General features: G+C 49.5%; 1 protein-coding gene across 3 annotated transcripts; it reads right to left on the bottom strand.

Annotated features, from left to right (window-relative positions):
• Window positions 1–1,055: 1,055 nt before the first annotated feature.
• Window positions 1,056–12,089, bottom strand: LOC126929778 (ral-GDS-related protein-like). 3 transcript variants are annotated; one of them, XM_050746437.1, is made up of 12 exons: window positions 7,875–9,583; window positions 7,556–7,749; window positions 7,115–7,431; window positions 6,133–6,348; window positions 5,657–5,760; window positions 5,095–5,164; window positions 3,465–3,539; window positions 2,926–3,000; window positions 2,310–2,333; window positions 1,835–1,956; window positions 1,524–1,614; window positions 1,056–1,325 (listed from the first exon to the last, which is right to left on the bottom strand). In XM_050746437.1, the coding sequence occupies exons 1-12, from the start codon at window positions 8,051–8,053 to the stop codon at window positions 1,056–1,058; spliced, it is 1,737 nt and encodes a 578-aa protein (XP_050602394.1). In that variant the 5' UTR covers window positions 8,054–9,583. The 3 variants fall into 3 exon arrangements, with proteins under 3 accessions (XP_050602394.1, XP_050602395.1, XP_050602396.1); XM_050746438.1 differs by lacking the exon at window positions 1,524–1,614 and adding an exon at window positions 11,372–12,089 and having other exon boundaries at window positions 1,198–1,325; window positions 9,129–9,301; XM_050746439.1 differs by lacking the exon at window positions 1,524–1,614 and having other exon boundaries at window positions 1,198–1,325.
• Between the last annotated feature and the right edge of the window lie 6,662 nt (window positions 12,090–18,751).

Here is an 18,751-nt window from a genome sequence, read left to right as displayed (position 1 = left end):
TTTAATGGTTCATTGTTTCTCTTTCCCATGCAGAAGCTCTCAAATGATGTATAGTCCCATGTGTTTGTATTTATATTTGTTAGCAGTGATTTTTGTGTCCCATCCAAAAAGAACAAAAAATAAGAAAGAAAAAGTAATGCCAAATCAATTGCATGGCCTAAGGGTTTGCTGCCATAGATACTTTTTGCTTTTGTTTTCTTTCTTTTTTGCAAACTGCATGCATAGACACAAGTTTTGCTGAAATAAACTCCCACTTTTCTTATAGGAGCTTTGTGGCTCCAGGACTGGATTGAAGTGTTTATTTTGTGTTGATTTGGGGGTATCATATTTCAGACCCTGAAATGTTGATTTCTTTGACTTGTTTTTGTCTGATATACCACAATGGGGCTTGTGTTCAAATTAAGCTGTGGGACATCCTTTAGATACTGGGTTCAAACAATTCTCTCCTTCCTTGATGTTCCCTTAGGGGAGAGGTGTCAGAAAGTCTGGGAAGATCCATAGTGGGAAAAGTTTATCTGTATTTCCTGGAGACTCATGGCCAGCTCCCTTGTGCACAGGACTTCTGGAGAAGGCCAGCCCTACCACTGGCATAAATACCTCCCATCTCCAGCCCTTCAGTAAATATTTAAGTGATTCATTCAATATTTACAACTTAAAAAAGTAGAGTAACCCAGTGGAACTTGAATTTAACTAGAATTTAAGTTTGAGAGTAACTGGTCAGTAGAACAAGTGACATAGATTGGGTGACATACTGTGGTTTTTAAGTGTTTTTTTGTTTGTTTGTTTTATTTTTTTTTCCTTAAACAGAGTTAGCAATAATTAATTTGAATAAAGAAGGAAAACATTAAACGGTTGGCAGGTGTAACGCGAACGCTATTCCATGACTTGTTCAGCCATAGCCTCAATTTGACATGCTAGACGATGAATCCTAAAGACTGGTATACGGTTACTGCACTGGAGTTACTGTTCTCATTCCAACAACTATAGAACATTCTGAATAGTGTTTTAAAATTTTATTTTAACGAAAGCTAAGAAAAAAACCCGTTACTTATACACTAAAGAAAATAAACATAAAATGGTTTCCCGCCTGACATGCAAAAGTCCCATGGCCTGACCCTGGCCAGCAGGAGCAGCTGGTATTGAGGAGCGGGGTCAAGATGTAGCTGAGCTGCCAGCCACCTAGATGTGGTTTCCTGGTGTCTCTGGTCTGGGTGAAGGATGATGCAGAGCTGGTGTTCTGGCCAGCATCCCAATAGGGCCCCAGCCACTGCAGGATGTTTCCAGCCTACTGGGATTCGGGCTCCAGCTGACAGGACAGCTTGTAGCTGCAGGACAGAGAGGCAGCTGTGAGGCCACCATGAGCCACACATCGGGTCCCTTCTCATTGCCTGCCCAGCTGGAATCCTGGGTCCCCAGCAGTCCCCATGCAACAGGGCTTGATGCTGGTGGTGGAGTCATGGCCATAGGCTCTCTGCAGCTGTCCACAGGAGAGCCTCCTCTAGGCCAGGTGGGGTGGCTGACACCTGTACTGTCAGTACTTTGGGAGGCTGAGGTGGGTGGATTGCTTGAGGCCAGGAGTTTGAGACCAGCCTGGACATCATCGTGAAACCCCACCTGTACCAGAACAACAACAGGAGAACAACCGGACACGGTGGTGGATAGCAGTAGTGCCAGCTGCTTGGGAGGCTGAGGAAGGGCTTGAGCCCAGGAGGCAGATGTTGCAGTGAGCAGAGATGGTGACACTGCAGTGCAGCCTGGGCGACAGAGCCAGACCACATTAAAAAAAAAAATGGAGAGCCTTCTCCCACCCTCTGCCCATGTGCCAGGCCCTCACCTCTCCTTTTCACTGAGCTGCTCCATTCTTGAGAAACAAGTGACAAATTTCTCCAGAGGCCGAAGCCTGTAATTCATGGCAGCCACTTGGAGCAGCTGCATTTCTTGCAGAACTCGGACCTCCTAGAGACAGAGGACAGGATGCTGACAGGGCCTGGGTGGAAGACACTGAGGGGACCTTTGGCAGGCAGGGAGAAGGGGCTGGTCCCTGGGGCCATTCTGTGAAGGGGCCCCATGCAGCCCCCAGCCTGTTCTCAGAGTTGGATGTGAACAGCCCCTCCTGCAGGAACTGGTCTTTGATTCCAGTGCCTTTCCCACTCTCTCCACTGGGATAGGTCTCCTCCTCCTCCTGTGTGTGTCAAACCCTCCCAGTAAACCTAAGATGTAGAGGATGGAGCCAGGGAGTGTCCTGCCCAGGGTGGACTGTGACGTCCACATCCCCAACCTCATCCAACGAGAATGCCCCAGCTGTTCACCTTCCTCCTCTTGTTGCTGTTGCCCTGGAAGTCAGATAGAGCCCATCAGAAAGGTCCCTGGCCCACAACAGCCCCACCCCATCCCTTCCCATGCTGCACTACTGCCAGGGCCACCAGGGTCAGGGGATGTGCACATGACAGAACTTGAACCTGCCTCAGGCTCCGGGCTCTAGGGCAGGGGGCATGGGAGCTGAGGCTCAGGGACCTTCTGCCCCAACCCTCTGAGATGACAGACAGAGAAACTGAGGTCTCTCATAGAAAGAAAGTGCTCAGTGACCCTGGAATTGCCTGCCCTTGGAAAGGCTCAATTTCACCCTCCTATTATGGGACTACCCTAGGGAGAGGCTGAGTCCAGCTCAGCCCACAGCTCAGCATCGTTGCAGTCAGGCAGCTCTGCAGCTTCACCACTCAGGGATAGGGACTGGTGACTGCCATGGAGCCTCTGTCAGTCAGAGGTAATGAGATGGGCCTGGCACCCCCCTCCCACAGGAGCAGCTGTGAGACTCTCAGGAGAGGAGGTTTTCCAAGGGCTGAGATCTAAGGGCTCCGTCCAGGCCCCTCTCCTCCCAAGCCTCAGGATCCTGGTTCCCAAGCAGCCTGCCCCAGGCTCACTCACATCCAGATCATCCGGGATGGCCGAATCCAACCTGTGTAACTCAGTCAGAAAATCCCCCAGGAAGGGGACCACGCCCTGTGCCATGGAGGGGTGGGGAGGTGGGAGGGGTAGTGGTGATGAGTATTGACCCTGAGGTGCCTGCCCAAGGCCCTGTCCCATGAAATCCCATCAGCCCCTGTCTCCCAGAACCCCCCTCCCCAGGTCTCCCAGTTGTAGCAGCCAAAGACCCTCAGCTACCTTTCCCAATTCTCTGCCTCCTCTATTCCAGCTGACCTCCAAGTTACCTCTATGGTGGGATTTTAACAAGTCACAAGGGCCTGTGGTCCCAGCCTTACCCTTCCCCACATCCACTCTGAGTTCTGCTTTCCCAGACCCTTGCTCTGGTCTCTCCAATGGAGGTTTTCCAGGCCCAGTGGCCATAGGAGGACAGGGCTGGGGAGGAAGCCCCCGCTGTCTTGATACGGAGGTCTCCAGCTGGTGGGGAAAAGAGCCCTGTCCTCTGATCCCCTGCGGTCCCTCCATGCCACAGTCTCACTCACCTTATTCTGCCTCCGCAGCCTCATCTGGGCTCTCTGGGGGTTCCTCTCCTGGGTGGCCACCTTAAAGCTCCCCGCCTGCCAGGTGTCAGGGACAGGGACAGTGAGGCTGTCTTCCCTTCCCCCAGTTATACCCCAGCCACCCCACACTTGGAACCCCAGGGACTGGCGTGAGTCACCTGGCACAGTGTTCATACCACTGGCCAGCTCCACACTCCCTGTGTGTGTCACCCAATCATACAGCCAGGCCTCCCTGAGACTGTTTCCTCTTCTGTAAAGAGCCATGAAAACCACAGCTACCTCACAGGGCCTCCTGAGTACTGTTTCCTGTAGCTGTTGTCATTGTTCTCCCCCTCATCCCTCTGAGGAAGAACCATTCAGGAGCACCCTCCAATTGCTTTCTTTTCTCGAACCTCATTTCCACCCTGTGAGGCCCGCACTACAGGCTCAGCATCCCTTCATTTTCCAGATAAAGAAACAGAGACCAAGAGTGGGCAGTGACTCCCCAGGGCCCCAAAAGAGAGAGCACCTCCTCCCCCTACTGGAGGCTCTGTCTCGGCTGCCTTCACCCCACATCCCAGCACCACCACCCATCAGGGTCTTGTTCTCTGGAGTCTCTGAGTGTCTAGGACTCCAGCCTTGCAGAGTCGTGATGGGAAAGGGACAGGGCATTTTAGGAGACCTGGTTAAATGGCACCTGCGTATCTGAGCCCCACCGGAGTCTCTGCCACACAAACTGGGTTTGCGCCATGCCAAATCCACGGTTTGGCCTCGTCAGTGATCCCCCAGGGGAGTTCCATGCACAGAACTCTCTCTTCCTCCACTCAGGATGTGGCCTCCTGAGGCGACATCTCTGACGGATATGGCAGGGTTTTCCAGAATCCTGGGTGGGGTGGCATGTTGCCTTCTCATTTGCATGGAGGTTTCTGAGATCTGGTCAGGGAGAATCCCCTAGGAATGCATGGATCCCCCAGATACTTGTCATGAGCATGTGTCACTGCTAACTGGTGAGAATCCTGTGACACGACCATTTTCAGATGTCTGCAAAGGGCAGAGCGGGGAGTCCCAGCAAGCACATACATGTGTCCTGAGTTTGCCCATTGGTACCCATAGCTGGGCAGTCTACTGGACTCCCTGGCACATGAGCTTCCTCTGTTGTTGTTTCCCCCAGTGTGGACTGCAGTCCCTGCCCATGGAGGTGCGCTGCAGACAGATGCAGCAGCAGAGGCCTGGCTTCCTGAGGAATTGCTGCCAGTTTGAGGAAGGAAGAAAGTCCCACCTACAATGACCACCCCCAGCCTGGAGGAAGCTCCATGCCAGCAGCATTGACCAGCATGGGAGCCAGAGCCCTGCTAATGCTGCAGCTCATCACCCCCACTCAGAAGCCCAGCAGCCATTGCCACATCCCATTTCCAGGACCTCCTGTCCCCGTGCCCCCACGCGCCCATGGACCCACACACCTCTCTCCTGTTTGCCCAAAGTAGGCCTGGAGGGAATTTTTCAAGTGCACTTTTTGTAGGTAAGTCAAAACATTACAAAATAACCACTGCACACCAGGTCCAATGCCCTTCCAAACTCACTCTTTTCTCTGACCCTTAAACACTTGTGCCGCATCTCCCAGACTCCACTGTACCTTGATCAGCAGGTCCCTCTTCACTGCAGTGTCCTTTTTGCAGAGTTCTTTTAGATATTTTGTGCTCTTGCTATTGACAGAGGAAAGAAAAAAGGGTAAATTTGGGAATCACGGGGGAGATTTGTGAGTTCCAATCCCTTTTGTTTGAAAACTCAATGAATCTCGGCTTCCTGCGTGAGAGTTTCCAGTGGGGTCATCTGATGACAAGGGCTCCAGAGGACCAGGGTGGGACTGTCGTGCTCCTCCCCTGGCCCATCTCCACTTCACATGAGCCCCTGCGTGTTCACAGTTAGCTTCCAGCTGGACACAGTTCCACTGCTGGGTACAAACACCTGAAAGCCTCCAATTGGCTCCAGTCTGTTCCTGATGGTTAAAAAACCTTCCTCCTGAGTTAGAAATCCTTGCCTAGGAGTCCAGGGCAGCTTAGTGAGCACACCCACCAGCCCATCCCTACCTCCACCGTCCCTGTTCTCCAAGAACCTTTCAGAGTCGTTGAGGGCACATGGGGAGACCTATGGGTCCCTAGGTCAACTCTGGTGCTCCCGTGGAGGGAGCTCCTCACCTGGACACTCCTGCCCACGTCTTGTGTAGCCGATGTATTGGGTTGCTGCGCAGAGCAGAGACGATGGCGTGCACTGAGGAGAAGTTGTTGAGGCGTAGGCACTCCTGGAGAGGGAAGAGTGAGCTGTGAGGTCCAGAGTTGGAGTCCGACCCACTTCAGCCTCAGCCCTCTCTGCTGAGATCTCCCTTCCTGAATGAAGCAGAGGCCCAGGGAGCCTCAGGAGGGTACACCTGGGGCTGAGTGAATGTCACTCATCTAGGAAGATTTCAGTTCAACCCAAGGAAGGTCCCAGGTCAGAAGTGAGCAGCCACTACTGGGCCATGGGGGTCAAGGTCAGGGAAGCTCTGGGAAGAAGGGCTTAGGGGATGTGCAGGGCTCAGGCTAGAGATACAGATGCCAATCCTGAAAGCCGATGGCGGAGAAGAGGCAGTTCCCCATTTTGAGAGAGGGAATCCCAAGGCCCAACCATGGCTTACCCTGGCCACCTTGATCCAGTGCTCCACCACCCTGGCCCTGTCCTGGGCCCTCATGCTGTGGTCCCCGAGGCAGGAGGTGGTGACACAGTTGGTGAGCCTGTTGAAGTGTGCAATGGTGGCACAAACTGTGGGTGCCACATGCTCACTCCCCTTCTGATGTCGTTGGCCCCAGATGGAGCCCATGCATTCGTAGAGTTCCACCTTCTTGAACAGCTCCTTTGGGGGAGGAGAGAGTGTCACGGACACAGCACAGCCCAGCTCAGAGTCACCCACAGTCCCAGGCAGGAAGTGAGCTCACAGTCATCCACAGTCTCTGGCATGAACAGAGCTGGAGCTGAGAAAGCTTTAAAATATGCTCCAGACCTGTGGGAGTCCCTGCATTTGGTTTTCTGCCCACCGAGGGCCCTGAATGCATCATGGCCCAGAACCCAACAAGGGTGGAAAGTGAGAGTGACGTTTTCTTCCAGGCCATTCTCACTCCAAGAACTAGAAGGTGGCTCAGGCCTGCCCATCCTGAGGCCTCTACTTCCTCCCATCCCAATCAGCCCTCTACTCCTTCTCTCCATACCGGTGCAGTTTCCTTGCAGCAACTGCAACCTGGGCTCTGTTTGGGTGTCTGCCATAGAATCTAATATGCATGAGATACCTAATAAGTGCTGAGGGTAGTGAGGCTCCTGAGCAGCTGGGTGAGTGACCCATGGCCCTGCCTGCCCCTCACTGATCACCTGCCCTGTCCTGCTTTCTGTCCATCCCCTGTCATTCAGTCTGCACAGTCACTCTGTGCAGCTGGCACGGGGGATTTCCCATCTCTGCTGTCCACATGCAGACAGGGAAGGCTTGTGGCTGAGGAAACTCATCCAGATCCCATGGTTGGTAAGAAGTGGGGCTGAAACTGGACCCAGGGCATTGGCTGCTCTTCAGGGAGAGGCTGGTCTGAGACAGCTGGTGCCAGACGCACAGCCTGCAAAGCCCAGCTGCTCACCGCATCTATGAGGGTCAGCTGCTCTGCCAGCAGCCTGGGAGGGAAGGTGGTGATGTCAGGCCGCTCCTCAGTGTGTTGGCTCTTGACAGTCCCGGGACAGGGACAGGGTGACTCTGGGGCTGACTGTGGCTCCAGCACTGTTCCTGGAGGGGGCCCTTCCCCTGGTGCTGGTGCTGGTGTTGAATGTAGATATCCTTGTGCATCCAGGGCTACAGGTGACTCTGGCTCCAGAGCAGGCGGCAGTTCCGCCAGCAGTGGTGGCGCTGGCTCCAGGGCCAGCATTGTTAATGCGTGTTGCCCAGGAGGTGGAGCAGGATCTGGAAAAGGAGAAAAGGTCACCATTCCAGTCACTCCTCACTGGGATTTCCAAGTATAGAAATGACTGGATGGAAATTAAGGGAATTGTACCCCGAAAACACCAGCCCTGGAAAGTCTTCTCACCATCTGGCTTGGCCTCCTTGGGCTCCGGAAGCACCAACTGGCCTAGGACAATTCCCTGATGGTCCTCCAAGCCCAGTCCAGGCCAGGTGAAGGTCCTGAAGGCCAGCTTTATCCAGAAAGATGACCGTTGCAGGGCCTGGCAGCAAACTGAAGTGTTTTCAGGGGGCCAGGTGAACAAAATGGAGCCGGTGGTGCTGGTGATGGAGTGGACAGCTGAGTCAGAGGCCTGGCCTTCTCCCACACAACCCTCCAGGGCACCCTTGTGTGGTTCTGGGTCCCTGGCCTCTTGCTGCCTGTGTAGAGGACAGCCCCACCCTACCCCAAGCCATCAGTGCTGTCCTGGAAGGGGCAGACCTGGCCATGTAGCAGGGCTGTACGGACCCTTCTGCGCCCCAGCGTCCCACTGACATTCTCTTCCCAATGGCCCTGGAGCACAGCACTGTGCACCTGGGCACTCAAGACTGCAGCTCCAGGCTGATTTGTGAGCAGGTTGCTCATCAAATCTCCAGCTTTCGTTCCCCTGGTCCTGGGGTTAGGAGAGTAGGGGCAGATGTTGGGTGGAGGAGGACAGGGAGAGCTGGGAAGGCACGATGCTGGGGATGGGTCTCTCAGTGGCCAGTTGTGACCCCAGCCTCACATCTCCTTTGCAAGGGACCTAAGTCTCCATTTACAGAACTCACTATTTGCCTCGTGCAGGGGAAGTCCCCAGATGTCAGCCTTGTTGTGGGAATTACAAGACATATGAACCCCAGGGCTCCTTTAGTCTCTCCCCAGCCAGAGTCCACATATTTCCCCCCATGTTTTGTGGGTGAAGAGGCCCTTCAGAACCCTAAGTCCCCCCAGTTGATACTTGTTGGGCTCCGTCATTCTAGTCAGGATCTGGGAGGATGCCACCATACGTAGAGGAGGCCATGAGGGTTTCACCTCTAACATTCTGAAGATACCATTTGTTTATTGTGTCTACTGTGAGCACCTGACTCTGAGTAGAATTGAGGCCCAGGGATTGTCATCTGCCTTGTTTATGAAATTATGCCAAGTCACAAGAAGAACGATGCACAAATGAAGTGTTTTGTATGTATGTGTTGAATGAGTGAACCCCAACCATTGGAGAAACTCAGTGAGCCTCTCCAGATGTCAGAGAGGGCCTGTGGCTCCTTTTTCAGCATGAAGGGACCCCACTTCTGTCTGTATCAAGGAGAAAGTCCAGCCAGAAGGAAACTCAGACATCGTTTACCAATGCCATTGCAGACTTGCTTTCTATGTGCCTTTCCAAACAGGAAGAGAGATGGGCCATTGCGGCAGAATGCTGAGAGCTGCTTCAGTGAGGGGGAAAAGAAAAGTAATAAACATGAATCACAGCACCCACAGCAGATTGTCCAGAGTTTTAGGCTCTAGGGACCCCTTTGTTTGCTGTGTCTTAGATCATTCAGTCCCTACAAGAACCCTGTGAGGTTCATCTTCTCATTACTCCCTGTTCCAGAGGAGCCAACTGAGGCTCCAAGAGGTGCATCTTCAAGACACAGCCAGTAGGGGACAGAGGCACCTCGGTGCCTTGGAGGGGATGGACACTCACCTTCTAACCAGTAGTTCCAAAAAGTGTGGCACGGTGATAAAGTCCCAGGAGGGACCCAGGCAGGTGGCATAGGAGGAGATGGGTTTAGTTAGAAAGGCTGGAACCAGGGACTCCAACAGCTTCTCCCTTGTGCTGGGCTGGAAAGTTGGCATCCTGCAGATCTCATTTTCATACTAGGGGAACAAGGAGGGACATGAGAGTCAGTGGTAACACCATGAACCACCAGAGGATCGGGATCTGGAACTCACACCAAGAAGCATCAACCCTTCAGGGACTTGTGCATGTGGAGAACCTGGGTGCCCATGGTGAAAAGGGTTCTAGGCTTTCAAGGTAAAATTGCATGTGAGGATGGGGAAGGATAAAATGATTCATGCCTTCAAGGCATCAGCATGGTGAATGTGAGCTGTGGGGCAACAGCACCCTCTGTATCAACAGCCTGCATGAAGAGCATCATCCCTGCAATCCTCAAAAATCACCCTCATGGTGGAGAAGAGGAGACGCGGGCTTTTGGATGTCAGATGCTTGCTCAGCAGCACCCGGGTCAGAAGAGAGCACCTTCCACAGGGAGGACTGGATGAAATTCCCTCTAGGCCACCTGAGGCTCTGCTTCTTATATGGAAGGGAAGGGTCTGGGGAGGTCTCATCCCCTCCTTATTTTAGTGACAGCACACCGGACAAGATGCTCTAGAAGAACCCTTTGACTTAAAGGGATATGATTGTTTTTGTTCTTTAACATGAATGTGAGTCTGGAGAAACAGCTACGGCCATCCCAGCCCTGGTCAAGGGGAAAGTGCCGGAAGACTCCAGGGTGGGAGGAAGCGCATCCCAAGGCCCAGGATCTGCCAGGCGACTCGTGGAAGAGAAAACGCAGGCAGGTATTGAAAGCGGGAAAGGTTACGGAAATGTATGGTTTAAAGTGGAAATGAAACAAGGTGATTTTCTCTCTGCCACACAGACAGCAGATTGACAAAAAGTTAAGAACATGTTAGTATTCAGGGGAGGTTGTGTTCAAAGAAGCAGCTACGTTCAGAGGCTGCTGGTGACCCTGTGAGCAGCTGGAGCCCTTTTGGAAAGTCAACTGGCTACACCTGTTGAAACTTGCTATCTGCACATCCTTTCACCCAGATTTCCCTTTCCCGGGTGTGTGTCTTCCGCAGGGGATTTGTGTATTTTATGGGTTGAATTGTGTCCCCTCCCCCAAATGTAACTGTTTCTATTCTCAACCCCAGAGACTCAGAATGTGACTGTGTTTGGACACAGAGTTCTCCAAGAGGTAATTCAGGAGAAGTGAGTTCATTAGGGTGGCCCCTAAGTTAATAGGCCTGGGCTTCTTACAAGGAGAGGTGGTCAGCGCACAGAGAAATTCAAGAGAAGACCCTGTCCTGACCGAGATAGAAATCAGCCATCTCCAAGGCAAGGAGAGAGGCCCAGAGAAACCACCCCAGACTGACAGCTTGACATTGGGCTTCCAGTCTCCAGAATTGTGAGGAACCAGATTTCTGTGGTTAAGCCATTCAGTCAGCGTGCATGTTATGGCAGCCCTGGCAAACTGCTCCAGCCTATTAGGACACACATAGGATTATGCTCCCTGTAGAAAGGCTGCCTAGAAAGGGAATTTTATCACAACAGGCTCCACCAGCACTGAGATGCTGACCCGCTGTGGAACATGGCCTCCCTTAAGGAATATTACAGTGACATGCGAGGGTGCAGCAGCTGCCTGGTGGGTCTGCAGGGATGAGTTCTGTGAGATGACACTTTAAACACAGATGCATAGAGTAGCTTCACCTTCTTTTGTTGTAATCACCACCCCCCCAACTTGTTTGTGTAGAGGTGCTGGATTTTAAATCCTGGAATAGGTTGGCAGGGCAGGGGAGCTTCCTGTTGCCAGACATACAATTAGAGTGGGGAGTTAAAATGGTAACAGTATGAGTATGTTGCTACAGTGTTACCATTGTACCCAATTCTTGTAGCAACATGCTGAGATACTCCTGGCATAGCAGAAAGTGAAAACAGAAGGATTTTCTCTGATCTTCCTCTGATAGGTGAAAGGGACTTTGCCTGTAACCAAGTTGCCACTGGGGACTAACGGTAGCCAGATTCCTTAGGGAGAGGACAGTGGCTCACTCAAGTGTGAAAGCCCTAGGACAGAGCCTAGGGAGTCCCCATATTCGTGTTTGAGTCCTGGGTCCACCCTGGTTTTCTAGAGTCCCTGTCTGTGGAGACCCTTCTGTGTCCAGTCTCACCCCAGACCAGCAGTGGCCGTGGTTGGTAGCAGGGGGCCCCTGCCCTTCTTTGAAGAAGATGGAGAAATGGAATCCATCCAACAGCTCCTGCTTGATCTGCTGTGTGGAGCTCTGCAAAGAGAGAGAGCCAGGCGAAGAGGTGTCAGTGGCCTGCCTGGCTGACCCCATAGTGGGACACCCCCATTAGAACTCCTCCCTGGCGCCCCCTTCCCCAACAGGATTTGGCACATAGGAGCATCTGCATAGACCTCCAGCCAGAGGAGCTTGAGGTCTCCGGCAGATGACAGCTTGAGGTCTTGGGATTCAGATCTGAGCAGACAAACTGTGTCCTCGACACTCACCTTCCCATCCTGAAGGCATGGTCTGGGCTGTGAACCTGACATACTGACCAGGCTCCCAACCCCCGACAACCTACCTGCTCCTGTCCAGGGAGGGCCCCTCTTCTCCTGTTTCCCCCAAACACATGGGGAGGGGCTCAGCACTGCCCTAGTGGGCACAGTTGAGGCCTGGCCTGGACGGGCCTGCCCTGGGCCCTGTGTTACCTGTGGGTGCCTTCTGGCAAAGGGCCAGAGGCGTCGAGGGTGAGGGTTGTACCAATGTCTATATTCTCGAGAAACAGTCTCATTTTGGCCTCTTCTGCGACGAGGAGGTCGGCAGCATGTTGGGACACAGCAGGAGAACATGGTGTTCTCTCCAGTGTCGACTACCAACTGAGCTGGAAATGGGGCTGTGTGTATAATATGGGTGCCTAGTTACCAGAATTCTAAGTTCTGTTGGGGTCTGTCAGTAAGGAAGTGAGGTCACATCTTGTAGGTTCCATCCTGTAAGCACCTCCTTTCCATCAGACCTACTCAAAGGCCCCACTGGGCTTCTGGCCGCTCACCCTCCCCCATCAACTCCTTACCTGTTCACCATTATGCCAAAGTGTGCCCCTTCAGCACCTTGGGAAGACCTGGATGTAACCAGGGTCCCAGGTTTGAGGAGACAGTTCTGGGTCAAACAACCTTTATCTTAGCAGTTGTGAGACCCTAGAGAACTCCTTTGGTATTTTGGGGCCTCCCCAGCATGCACAATGGGGGTTACGCTAGCATCTCCCTCCTAGGGAACTCATGAGGTGTGTTTGAGATAGATCTTATAAAACTCATGGTATGGTGTTCCCTGTAGATATTGCACACACTTACAGATGGAGGAAATTCAAAAAGGAGTGAGAAGTAGCATGGAAGAGAACTCCAGTGGGCCTGGGGTTCACAGTGTGATCTCAGGAGAAGACACTTTTGCTCTGGACCTCCTCTTTCATGCTGCACCAGTAGAGGTTGAGATTAAATGAAATTCAGACATCCTCCTCCTCTGACATTGCACCTTCCAGTGCCTTCCCATTTTATTTAGACCCAGACCCTGTGCCTCATCTCAGCCTAGGGTGGGCAGCACCCACAAAGACAGCACTGAGGGCTTAGTGACTCCCTTCTGAATGATGGAGTATGACACAGGTGATGGAATCGCACTTCTGGGCTAGTTCAGGATGTTACAACAAAGAACCATAGCCTGGGGAGCTGATCAAAAACAGAATTATGTTTCTCCCAGTTCTGGAGGCTGGAAGTTGGATATCAGGGTACCAGCCTGGTCAGGCCTTAGTGAAGTCTCCCATCCCATTCACTGAGCTTTTACAGTGCTGTCCTTTCCTTGGAGGATGGCTCAACTTTAGGAGCATGGGTAGACTTCTATTCAAAGTCCAGCTCCCCAGCTCCAGTCTCCAACTCCCAGCGCGAGCGACACAGAAGACCGGTGATTTCTGCATTTTCAACTGAGGTACTGGGTTCATCTCACTGGGGAGTGCCGGATGATCGGAGCTGGTCAGCTGCTGCAGCCCGACCAGCGAGAGCTGAAGCAGGGCGAGGCATTGCCTCACCTGGGAAGCGCAAGGGGGAAGGGAGTCCCTTTTCCTAGCCAGGGGAACTGAGACACACAACACCTGGAAAATCGGGTAACTCCCACCCCAATACTGCGCTTTAGGAAACAGGCACACCAGGAGATCATATCCCACACCTGGCCGGGAGGGTCCCACACCCACGGAGCCTCCCTCGTTGCTAGCGCAGCAGTCTGTGATCTACCGGCAAGGCAGCAGCGAGGCTGGGGGAGGGGCGCCCGCCATTGCTGAGGCTTAAGTAGGTAAACAAAGCTGCTGGGAAGCTCGAACTGGGTGGAGCTCACAGCAGCTCAAGGAAACCTGCCTGTCTCTGTAGACTCCACCTCTGGGGACAGGGCACAGTAAACTAAGACACACAGACACCTCTGCACAGACGCAAACGACTCTGTCTGACAGCTTTGAAGAGAGCAGTGGATCTCCCAACACGGAGGTTGAGATCTGAGAAGGGACAGACTCCCTGCTCAAGCGGGTCCCTGACCCCTGAGTAGCCTAACTGGGAGACATCCCCCACTAGGGGCAGTCTGACACCCCACACCTCACAGGGAGGAGTACACCCCTGAGAGGAAGCTTCCAAAGCAAGAATCAGACAGGTACACTCGCTGTTCAGAAATATTCTATCTTCTGCAGCCTCTGCTGCTGATACCCAGGCAAACAGGGTCTGGAGTGGACCTCAAGCAATCTCCAACAGACCTACAGCTGAGGGTCCTGACTGTTAGAAGGAAAACTATCAAACAGGAAGGACACCTACACCAAAACCCCATCAGTACATCACCATCATCAAAGACCAGAGGCAGATAAAACCACAAAGATGGGGAAAAAGCAGGGCAGAAAAGCTGGAAACTCAAAAAATAAGAGCGCATCTCCCCCGGCAAAGGAGCGCAGCTCATCGCCAGCAACGGATCAAAGCTGGACGGAGAATGACTTTGATGAGATGAGAGAAGAAGGCTTCAGTCCATCAAATTTCTCAGAGCTAAAGGAGGAATTACGTACCCAGCGCAAAGAAACTAAAAATCTTGAAAAAAAAGTGGAAGAATTGATGGCTAGAGTAATTAATGCAGAGAAGGTCCTAAACGAAATGAAAGAGATGAAAACCATGACACGAGAAATACGTGACAAATGCACAAGCTTCAGTAACTGACTCGATCAACTGGAAGAAAGAGTATCAGCGATTGAGGATCAAATGAATGAAATGAAGCGAGAAGAGAAACCAAAAGAAAAAAGAAGAAAAAGAAACGAACAAAGCCTGCAAGAAGTATGGGATTATGTAAAAAGACCAAATCTACGTCTGATTGGGTTGCCTGAAAGTGAGGGGGAAAATGGAACCAAGTTGGAAAACACTCTTCAGGATATCATCCAGGAGAACTTCCCCAACCTAGTAGGGCAGGCCAACATTCAAATCCAGGAAATACAGAGAACGCCACAAAGATACTCCTCGAGAAGAGCAACTCCAAGACACATAATTGCCAGATTCACCAAAGTTGAAATGAAGGAAAAAATCTTAAGGGCAGCCAGAGAGAAAGGTCGGGTTACCCACAAAGGGAAGCCCATCAGACTAACAGCAGATCTCTCAGCAGAAACTCTACAAGCCAGAAGAGAGTGGGGGCCAATATTCAACATTCTTAAAGAAAAGAATTTTAAACCCAGAATTTCATATCCAGCCAAACTAAGTTTCATAAGTGAAGGAAAAATAAAATCCTTTACAGATAAGCAAATGCTTAGAGATTTTGTCACCACTAGGCCTGCCTTACAAGAGATCCTGAAGGAAGCACTAAACATGGAAAGGAACAACCGGTACCAGCCATTGCAAAAACATGCCAAAATGTAAAGACCATTGAGGCTAGGAAGAAACTGCATCAACTAATGAGCAAAATAACCAGTTAATATCATAATGGCAGGATCAAGTTCACACATAACAATATTAACCTTAAATGTAAATGGACTAAATGCTCCAATTAAAAGACACAGACTGGCAAACTGGATAAAGAGTCAAGACCCATCAGTCTGCTGTATTCAGGAGACCCATCTCACACGCAGAGACATACATAAGCTCAAAATAAAGGGATGGAGGAAGATTTACCAAGCAAATGGAGAACAAAAAAAAGCAGGGGTTGCAATACTAGTCTCTGATAAAACAGACTTTAAACCATCAAAGATCAAAAGAGACAAAGAAGGCCATTACATAATGGTAAAGGGATCAATTCAACAGGAAGAGCTAACTATCCTAAATATATATGCACCCAATACAGGAGCACCCAGATTCATAAAGCAAGTCCTTAGAGACTTACAAAGAGACTTAGACTCCCATACAATAATAATGGGAGACTTCAACACTCCACTGTCAACATTAGACAGATCAACGAGACAGAAAGTTAACAAGGATATCCAGGAATTGAACTCATCTCTGCAGCAAGCAGACCTAATAGACATCTATAGAACTCTCCACCCCAAATCAACAGAATATACATTCTTCTCAGCACCACATCATACTTACTCCAAAATTGACCACGTAATTGGAAGTAAAGCACTCCTCAGCAAATGTACAAGAACAGAAATTATAACAAACTGTCTCTCAGACCACAGTGCAATCAAACTAGAACTCAGGACTAAGAAACTCACTCAAAACCACTCAACTACATGGAAACTGAACAACCTGCTCCTGAATGACTACTGGGTACATAACGAAATGAAGGCAGAAATAAAGATGTTCTTTGAAACCAATGAGAACAAAGATACAACATACCAGAATCTCTGGGACACATTTAAAGCAGTGTGTAGAGGGAAATTTATAGCACTAAATGCCCACAAGAGAAAGCAGGAAAGATGTAAAATTGACACTCTAACATCGCAATTAAAAGAACTAGAGAAGCAAGAGCAAACACATTCGAAAGCTAGCAGAAGGCAAGAAATAACTAAGATCAGAGCAGAACTGAAGGAGATAGAGAGACAAAAAACCCTCCAAAAAATCAATGAATCCAGGAGTTGGTTTTTTGAAAAGATCAACAAAATTGACAGACCACTAGCCAGACTAATAAAGAAGAAAAGAGAGAGAGAATCAAATCGACGCAATTAAAAATGATCAAGGGGATATCACCACCGACCCCACAGAAATACAAACTACCATCAGAGAATACTATAAACACCTCTACGCAAATAAACTGGAAAATCTAGAAGAAATGGATAATTTCCTGGACACTTACACTCTTCCAAGACTAAACCAGGAAGAAGTTGAATCCCTGAATAGACCAATAGCAGGCTCTGAAATTGAGGCAACAATTAATAGCCTACCAACCAAAAAAAGTCCAGGACCAGATGGATTCACAGCTGAATTCTACCAGAGGTACAAAGAGGAGTTGGTACCATTCCTTCTGAAACTATTCCAATCAATAGAAAAAGAGGGAATCCTCCCTAACTCATTTTATGAGGCCAACATCATCCTGATACCAAAGCCTGGCAGAGACACAACAAAAAAAGAGAATTTTAGACCAATATCCCTGATGAACATCGATGCAAAAATCCTCAATAAAATACTGGCAAACCGGATTCAGCAACACATCAAAAAGCTTATCCACCATGATCAAGTGGGCTTCATCCCTGGGATGCAAGGCTGGTTCAACATTCGCAAATCAATAAACATAATCCAGCATATAAACAGAACCAAAGACAAGAACCACATGATTATCTCAATTGATGCAGAAAAGGCTTTTGACAAAATTCAACAGCCCTTCATGCTAAAAACGCTCAATAAATTCGGTATTGATGGAACGTACCTCAAAATAATAAGAGCTATTTATGACAAACCCACAGCCAATATCATACTGAATGGGCAAAAACTGGAAAAATTCCCTTTGAAAACTGGCACAAGACAGGGATGCCCTCTCTCACCACTCCTATTCAACATAGTGTTGGAAGTTCTGGCCAGGGCAATCAGGCAAGAGAAAGAAATCAAGGGTATTCAGTTAGGAAAAGAAGAAGTCAAATTGTCCCTGTTTGCAGATGACATGATTGTATATTTAGAAAACCCCATTGTCTCAGCCCAAAATCTCCTTAAGCTGATAAGCAACTTCAGCAAAGTCTCAGGATACAAAATTAATGTGCAAAAATCACAAGCATTCTTATACACCAGTAACAGACAAACAGAGAGCCAAATCAGGAATGAACTTCCATTCACAATTGCTTCAAAGAGAATAAAATACCTAGGAATCCAACTTACAAGGGATGTAAAGGACCTCTTCAAGGAGAACTACAAACCACTGCTCAGTGAAATAAAAGAGGACACAAACAAATGGAAGAACATACCATGCTCATGGATAGGAAGAATCAATATTGTGAAAATGGCCATACTGCCCAAGGTAATTTATAGATTCAATGCCATCCCCATCAAGCTACCAATGAGTTTCTTCACAGAATTGGAAAAAACTGCTTTAAAGTTCATATGGAACCAAAAAAGAGCCCGCATCTCCAAGACAATCCTAAGTCAAAAGAACAAAGCTGGAGGGATCACGCTACCTGACTTCAAACTATACTACAAGGCTACAGTAACCAAAACAGCATGGTACTGGTACCAAAACAGAGATATAGACCAATGGAACAGAACAGAGTCCTCAGAAATAATACCACACATCTACAGCCATCTGATCTTTGACAAACCTGAGAGAAACAAGAAATGGGGAAAGGATTCCCTATTTAATAAATGGTGCTGGGAAAATTGGCTAGCCATAAGTAGAAAGCTGAAACTGGATCCTTTCCTTACTCCTTATACGAAAATTAATTCAAGATGGATTAGAGACTTAAATGTTAGACCTAATGCCATAAAAATCCTAGAGGAAAACCTAGGTAGTACCATTCAGGACATAGGCATGGGCAAAGATTTCATGTCTAAAACACCAAAAGCAACGGCAGCAAAAGCCAAAATTGACAAATGGGATCTCATTAAACTAAAGAGCTTCTGCACAGCAAAAGACACTACCATCAGAGTGAACAGGCAACCTACAGAATGGGAGAAAATTTTTGCAATCTACTCATCTGACAAAGGGCTAATATCCAGAACCTACAAAGAACTCAAACAAATTTACAAGAAAAAAACAAACAACCCCATCAAAAAGTGGGCAAAGGACATGAACAGACATTTCTCAAAAGAAGACATTCATACAGCCAACAGACACATGAAAAAATGCTCATCATCACTGGCCATCAGAGAAATGCAAATCAAAACCACCATGAGATACCATCTCACACCAGTTAGAATGGCAATCATTAAAAAGTCAGGAAACAACAGGTGCTGGAGAGGATGTGGAGAAATAGGAACACTTTTACACTGTTGGTGGGATTGTAAACTAGTTCAACCATTATGGAAAACAGTATGGCGATTCCTCAAGGATCTAGAACTAGATGTACCATATGACCCAGCCATCCCATTACTGGGTATATACCCAAAGGATTATAAATTATGCTGCTAT

Source organism: Macaca thibetana, chromosome 10, assembly GCF_024542745.1.
Source record: "Macaca thibetana thibetana isolate TM-01 chromosome 10, ASM2454274v1, whole genome shotgun sequence".
NCBI classification, from domain to species: Eukaryota; Metazoa; Chordata; class Mammalia; order Primates; family Cercopithecidae; genus Macaca; species Macaca thibetana.
The sequence above is the reverse complement of the archived record's forward strand: the minus strand, read 5'-3'. Positions and strand labels throughout refer to the sequence as shown.